General features: G+C 39.7%; 1 protein-coding gene across 1 annotated transcript; it reads left to right on the top strand.

Moving 5' to 3' along the window:
* Positions 1–6797: 6797 nt before the first annotated feature.
* On the top strand, positions 6798–7165 carry LOC125997894 (ATP synthase membrane subunit K, mitochondrial-like). Its single transcript, XM_049766082.1, has one exon. It carries the CDS (start codon positions 6868–6870, stop codon positions 7042–7044), a length of 177 nt encoding a protein of 58 aa, XP_049622039.1. The 5' UTR covers positions 6798–6867; the 3' UTR covers positions 7045–7165.
* Positions 7166–8155: the final 990 nt, after the last annotated feature.

Consider the following 8155-nt stretch of genomic DNA (forward strand, 5'->3'; position numbering starts at 1 on the left):
CTGATTTGCTAGTTGGTTGAGTATTTTTCTCCTCTGCCATCAGTGTGTCCACATCATCCATGTCTGTGTGCTGTTCTTGGTAGCAGCATATTGTGTTTTCAAAAAACTTAATCTTCATGTATGACACCAGAACTGATGAGATCCAAATGTTCAACACACTACCATGAGCAGTGTGGAATGGAATGAAAGCGTGTCTGGGGGAGAAAGAGCATATGCACTTTTCCTAGAGCCAGAACACTAATGAAATATGCTGATGTACACCCAGGAAGTTCTTTTTTCTCTTCTCTTCTCTTCTCTTCTCTTCTCTTCTCTTCTCTTCTCTTCTCTTCTCTTCTCTTCTCTTCTCTTCTCTTCTCTTCTCTTCTCTTCTCTTCTCTTCTCTTCTCTTCTCTTCTCTTCTCTTCTCTTCTCTTCCTTTCTCCTCTCTTCCTTCCTTCCTTCCTTCCTTCCTTCCTTCCATCCTTCCTTCCTTTCTTTCCTTCCTTTCTTCCTTCCTTCCTTCCTTCCTTCCTTCCTTCCTTCCTTCCTTCCTTCCTTCCTTCCTTCCTTTCTTTCTTTCTTTCTTTCTTTCTTTCTTTCTTTCTTTCTTTCTTTCTTTCTTTCTTTCTTTCTTTCTTTCTTTCTTCTTTCTCTTTGTTTTTCTTTCTTTTTCTCTTTCTTTTACTTTCTATCTCTTTCTCCCTTCCTTTCTTTTTATTTCTCTTTCTTTCTATCTTTTTTCTTCCTTTCTTTTTATTTCTCCTTTCTGTCTGTCTTCTTTGTCTCTTCTTTCTTTTCTTTCTTGCTGATAAAGGCTGGTGAATTCTGGGTATCTACATGGACTACCTAGATGTGGGTCCCTAAATTCAGAATCCACAGTCTATTCAGATAGGCATCAGTTTCTACAGCCATAAGATGTAACTGAAGTATGTTTTGGGAGGAATGGTGTGGGATTAGGTTGGATGAAAACAGATGATTAATAAAATCTATAGCCCAAATTCTTCTAAACTCACAAAACAGATTTTACCTTTTACCACATTCTTGGTTACATAGAATGTTTTATTAGCAATAAAGTATGAATATTGGCAAGGGAGATAACTCAGAGAGCTAATGTACATGATTTGTATGTGGAAGTCCTTGGTTTGATCCCCAGCACCTCATGGTCCCCCAGGGCACTAATGGTGACATCCTCAGTAATCTCTGAGCACTATAGGGTATAACTCAAAAAATGCAAATAAATGTATTGTCATTACTAGTAACATTGAAAATAATCATGATGATAGCAGTGATTATATATTGAATATTATTATGTGCCAACCCCATGCAAAATGAAACTTATCCAATCCTGAAGATATTCTTATAAAATTAGACTTTGTGTGGATATGTTTTATCACTCTATAGCCTAGATGAATAGACAACGGATCTTTGTGTCAGAACCTAGGCATCCTACAATTCACCAGCCTCCACTAGCCAGCATGAATACTATCTACTCCTGGCAATAGCGGTATGGTTCTAAATGCTGCTGAGACTTCATCCATTACAGTGAGAAGTTGGCTTGCCCTGAGAAGTTATTCAAGTTAGCTTGCCTCTCAGTTTTCAGGAAAGATAGCACAGCCTTAGTAGCTAAGCAGAGGTGATCAGTATCTGGCTTGAAAATAGGCAGTGCTCGGGTAACATATTTCACATAAACCTTGGAAAGCTCTCTCCCTTGCAACTAAGGGGGAGGAAACAGGAGGAGAATTAGAAGAGATGTGTAGCAGGTCACTTTAGCATATGAACTTTTCTGAAGCCTGAGCACTGGTAAAACATGCCCATATACACTCAAATGGGTTTCCTTTTCTTTTTCCTTCCTTCCTTCCTTCTCTTTTTATTTCTTCCTTTTTCTCTATTTCCTTCCTTCCTTCTCTTTTTCTTTATTTCTTCCTTTTTCTCTATTTCCTTCCTTCCTTCTTTCTTTTTCTTCCTTCCTTCCTTCCTTCCTTCCTTCCTTCCTTCCTTCCTTCCTTCCTTCCTTCCTTCCTTCCTTCCTCCCTCCCTCCCTCCCTCCCTCCCTCCCTCCCTCCTTTCTTTCTTTCTTTCTTTCTTTCTTTCTTTCTTTCTTTCTTTCTTTCTTTCTTTCTTTCTTTCTTTCTTTCTTTCTTTCTTTCTTTCTTTCTTTCTTTCTTTCTTTCTTTTTTTCTTTCTTTCTTTTTCTTTCTTTCTTTCTCTCTTTCTTTCTTCCTCTTTTTATCTTTCTCCTTTCTTTCTATTTATCTATTTATATTTTTTCTTTTCTATTTTCCTTTCTTTTTCTTAATTTCTGCTAGGACATCATAAGTGTTAAATAACAATTACTCCCCACCCCTCACTGGTTATAGGGAGGCACACTTGCAGTCCTCAGTCCTATCTCTGCTCTCAGGTTCCATTTTTGGCAAGCTCAAGGGAACTATACCAGGTGCTGATTGAACGCAGGTCTGCGCAGGCAAGGCATATGCCTACCTGCTGTACTATTTCTCAGCCTCAGCAATTGTTCTTATTTGTAAATAATGATAGTATAACAATAAATACTATACAAACATTACTACTAAACACTAGTATTTGTGGCATACTGCCAACACTTCCCACAAAAAAATCATGATGAAAACCAAATCACCCAATTCTGTTTGAGAATTTGCTTCAGACAGACAATGGTGCTTGTGATCTGAGAGGTTTGATGGATTTCAGAATCTCAGGTCTTGTGCCATGCCTGGTCTTGAACTACATTGGTAGGAGCTACTTCCGAAGAAGTGATCCTATTCTAGCAATGAATACACAGATAAGCAGACCACAGCTCTGTAGATAGGAGGGCTGGGAAAAGCAACCATAGACAATTCAATGCAGACATGAAACTTTTATATCTCATTGGCACCCAGCTAGGATAATTGTGGTATCATGTTTGCTGGAAATGTTCTTGCTCTCAAGGTCATTTTTCCAAGAAGCAACTTTTCCAATCTCTGGAACCTTGTGGGTTGGGTTGTTTTGTTTTCAGTGCATCTAGACCTATTACTAGGAATAAGCTCTTTTTTCTCAGGTCAAAGTAATGCGAATCATGTGAAGACTGAATTCATTTGCTCTTACTAAAATGAATTTATTTTCTTACCATAGGCAAAGGCTTGGTGCATCAGAGCTGGGAAAGGCCTGATTCTATGAGTCTGCCTGTGTTGAATGGGGCTGTCTAGGAATGCTAGTCTGGGGATGCTCTGGACTTGCACTGTCTAGTACAGTTACCACCTAAGAGACTGCTGTGAGCCCTTCGGATGTAGCTAGTGTGAGTGAGAGCCTGTATTTTTTAGTAATATTTAGTTTTAGCTTATTTTAATTAAATAGATGTGCATGATTTATTGAGGAATGATGAACTCCACTCCCACAGCCTTACAGAGGAGTCGCAGAGACATCTGTGACCGGCACAAGATTACATAGCTGCTTAAGTGGCTCAGGTTGCTGTAACAAAATACAATTGTGTTTGCTTGTGGTAAGTGCTGGCCAACTGAATAGTTGTATTTCTCATAGTTCTAGAAACTGGAACTTCTAGTTGAGAGCCTGCTCCATGGCTCATAAATGGTGGCCTCCCCCACTATAACCTCTTACTATTAATGAGAGTTCTGTTTGGACCTAATAACCTCCAAGGAGATCCCACCCCTAATGTTACCACCTCAGGGTTAATTTTTAATATAATAATTAAGATGGAAGGGTATACAAAAATGTTCAGTCTATAGTATTTGCCAGTTCAACATTTTCCATTTTTTATGTTTTTTTTTTGGGGGGTCACACCCAGTGGCATTCAGGGGTTACTCCTGACTCTGCTCTCAGAAATCGCTCCTGGCAGGCTGGGGGGACCATATGGGTTGCCGGGATTCGAATCACCATCCGTCCTGGGTTGGCTGCGTGCAAGGCAAACGCTGTACCACTGCTTTCTCTCTAGCCCCCCAGTTCAATATTTTCTAATATATTCTTTTTGCAGTTATGTATTCTCAGGCAGAAACCCTCTCACATAAGCACTCGTGTTACTGGGAAGAAATAGGGGTAAGGGAGATGGAGAGATGCTAGCTGCTTTTGTTTTCTTAGTACATTGTATGACATTTCTTTCTTTCTTTTTTTTAATCTAGAATTTTGTTGACATTTCTTTTTTTTATTAAACTCTTTATTTTTTAACATTTTTTGGGGTCACACCTGGCAGTGCTCAGGGGTTACTCCTGGCTCTATGCTCAGAAATCGCTCCTGGTAGGCTCAGGGGGCCATATGGGATGCCAGTATTTAAACCACTGACCTTATGATTGTAAGGCAAACGCCTTACCTCCATGCTATTTCTCCGGCCCAGGTATTTCTTTTTTTAATTAATATCTTTATTTAAACACCTTGATTACAAATATGATTGTAGTTGGGTTTCAGTCATGTAAAGAACACACCCTTTCAGGGGCCAGAGAGATAGCATGGAGGTAAGGCATTTGCCTTGCATGCAGAAGGACGGTGGTTCGAATCTTGACATCTCATATGGTCCCCCGAGCCTGCCTGGGGCGATTTCTGAGCATAGAGCCAGGAATAACCCACAGCACTGCTGGGTGTGACCCAAAAACCAAAAACCAAAAAAAAAAAAAAAAAAAAAAAAGAACACCCCCTTTCACCAGTGCAACATTCCCATAACCAGTGTCTCAAATCTCCCTCCTCCCCACCCCACTCCCCACCTTACTCGAGACTGGCTTTCTACTTCTCTCATTCATTCACACTGTTATTTCTCTAACTGCACTCACCACTCTTTGTGATGAGCTTCATATCATGCTTCTAACTCTCCTCTCTGTCTCTGAGAATTATTGCAAAAATGTCCTTTATTTTTCTTAAAACTTATAGATAAGGGAGACTATTCTGCATCTACCTTTCTCCCTCTGATTTATTTTACTCAACATAATAGATTCCATGTACATACCTGTACAGGAAAATTTCCTGACTTCATCTCTCCTGATGGCTGCATTATATTCCATTGTGTATATGTACCACACTTGCTTTAGCCATTCGTCTGTTGAAGGGCATCTCGGTTGTTTCCAAAGTCTGACTATTGTAAATAGTGCTGCAATGAATATATGTGTAAGGAAGGGATTTTTTGTATTGTAGTTTTGTGTTCCTAGGGTATATTCCTAGGAGTGGTATAGCTGGATCGTTTGGGAGCTCGATTTCCAGTTTTTGGAGGAATCTCCATATCGCTTCCCATAAAGGTTGAACTAGACAGCATTCCCACCAGTAGTGGATAAGAGTTCCTTTCTCTCCACATCCCCGCCAACACTGTTTGTTCTCATTCTTTGTGATGTGCGCCAATCTTTGTGGTGTGAGATGGTACCTCATAGTTGTTTTGATTTGCACCTCCCTGATGATTAGTGATGTGGAGCATTTTTCATGTGTCTTTGTGTGTGTGTGTGTGTGTGTGTGTGTGTGTGTGTGTGTGTGTGTGTTTTGGGTCACACTCGGCAGCGCTCAGGGGCCATTCCTGGCTCCAGGCTCAGAAATTGCTCCTGGCAGGCACGGGGGACCATATGGGGCGCCGGGATTTGAACCATGACCTCCTGCATGAAAGGCAAACGCCTTACCTCCATGCTATCTCTCCGGCCCCTTTCATGTGTCTTTTGACAATTTCTATTTCTTCTTCTTCTATTTTTTTTTTTTTGAGTCACACCTGGCACCACTCAGAGATTACTTCTAGCTCTCTGCTCAGAAATTGTTCCTGGCAGGCTAGGGGGACCATATAGAATGCCAGAATTCGAACCACTGTCCTTTCTGCATGCAAGGCAAACACACTACCTCCATGCCATCTCTCAGGCCCCTTCTATTTCTTCTTTGACAAAGTGTCTGTTCATTTCTTCTCCCCATTTTGTGATGGGATTTGATGTCTTTTTCTTGTAAAGTTCATTCAGTGCTTTGTATATTTTGGAGATTAGCCCCTTATCTAATGGGTATTGGGGAAATAGTTTCTCCCACTCAGTGGTTGGCTCTTGTATCCTGGGCACAATTTCCTTTGAGGTGTGGATGACATTTCTGAAGAGACAGGGCAAATATAAAATTTCTGGTTAGAAATACTAAAAAAGCTGGGTTCAGAGTGGTGAAATGTGTTTTTAAAACATTTTTTCGAGGCTGGAGTGATACCACAGTGGCATGATATTTGCCTTGAATGCTGTCCACCTGGGAAGGATCTCAGGTCGATCCCCAGAATCTCATATGGTCCCCCAAGCCTGTCTGGAGTGTTTTTTGAGGGCAGAGCCAGGAGTAGCACCAGAGCACTGCTAGGTATAGCCCCAAAGCAAAAATAAAATAAAATAAAAACTGTTTTTTACAATGTAATTAAACACTAATAATTTACATTGACTTTGAAAAAAATGGTTTTATTATTATTGGATGAATCTATGTAGTAAAAGATAAATTAGCCCAAAAATGAAAAGGGCCACATATAAAAGGCCAGTTCTTGGGGCCAGGGCTAAGTGCATGCTTTGTTGACTTAACTGAGTAGCTTAAATGAGTTTATCCCTGGCACCATCCCCTCTCCTCAACCCCAAATCTAAACAAATAAACAAAAACATTTAAAGTTAAGTACTATGGAAATTTCAAAAATAAAAAACCCTGATAAAATAGCAATCTAATCTTTAGAAAACTGATCATATTGTTATAATTTAAAAGAAAATGGATAATTTTCTCTATACCAATTTAATTCTTGAGATCCTGTCATGAAAGACAGATTAACAGAGAAAACCTGAGATTAATTAATTTGTGTACTTATAGTACTTAATAGTATACGTTGAAAATACAAGGGCTGGCCAGAGCCTGCGGAGGTGAGGGTGTAGCTTTGAAGGATGCGACTGTGGGGCTCTGCAGCTTGGCCAGGTTGCAAACATGGCAGGTCCGGAGGCTGATGCCCAATTTCAGTTCAGTGGTATTAAAAAATACTTCAACTCTTATACTATGACAGGTAGAATGAATTGTGTGCTGGCCGCATATGGAGGAATCGCTTTGTTGGTCTTGTACTTCAAGTTAAAGTCTAAAAAAACCCCAGCTGTGAAGGCAACATAAAATGGATTCTTAAACAAACTGTACCTCATCTGTTCATTTACCATGCCTGAAAAAGCTAATAACTCATGATATGATAATTTGTACAATAAATTATGAATCTGGAAAAAAAAAGAAAATACAAGGGCCAGAGTCAATCTGTAGGCAGTGCATTTGCCTTGCCCTCTACCTTATCCCCAAGCATTATCAGAAATTACCCTTAGCACAGAGCCAGAAACTTATTTCTTACCACATTGGAGATATTCAAGTAAAAACAAGTAATTCCACCAGAAGTCTTAAAAAAAATCAGAAATAATTGCCATCACCATAAGGAATGAGATCTAATGCTTTTAGGGGAGAGAAAAGATAAATAGACCCCAGAAGAATGGGTGGGGGTTCTAAAAGCCTGTGGTAAAATTTGTCTGACTATGATTTCCACTTCTACTCTCTTTCCTTGATGCTCATTTTTCTCTAGTTTATCAAACTCACAAAAGGGGAAGTCTACAGTGACACAGTGACACTTCCTTTTAGAAGTCTTTAAGCAGTTTAAGGGAGTTTAAGGAATGCCTCACAGCATTTTGCTATATTTCAAGCATCTACAGAGTAGAGTAATCTGCCAAAGTGGAACATATCAGAAAGGCCCATTACTCTAATCTTCATAATTGAAAACAGGAAAAAGTAAAAGAGCTTGAAATGAGGGTTAGCAGTAAAACCATGACTGACATGCTTCTGACCTGGGTTCAGTTTCTGACACTGTAAAAAAAAATGTCAAGGACAAACCCTAAATTATGAGCAAATGTCATTCATTATGGAGAGTGACCTCAGTGCAGGCTGGAAGGGAGACGGAATTCCCTGCTTCTCTGGATGCACCATGGTATTTTTTTTCTTTATTTTTTTTATATTTTATTTAAATACCTTGATTACATACATGATTGTGTTTGGGTTTCAGTCATGTAAAGAACACCACCCATCACCAGTGCAACATTCCCATCACCAATGTCCCAAATCTCCGTCCTCCCCACCCAACCCCCGCCTGTACTCTAGACAGGCTTTCTATTTCCCTCGTACATTCTCATTATTAGGATAGTTCAAAATGTAGTTATTTCTCTAACTAAACTCATTCCTGTTTGTGCTC

The sequence above is a fragment of the Suncus etruscus genome, chromosome 20 (genome assembly GCF_024139225.1).
Source record: "Suncus etruscus isolate mSunEtr1 chromosome 20, mSunEtr1.pri.cur, whole genome shotgun sequence".
Lineage (NCBI taxonomy): Eukaryota > Metazoa > Chordata > Mammalia > Eulipotyphla > Soricidae > Suncus > Suncus etruscus.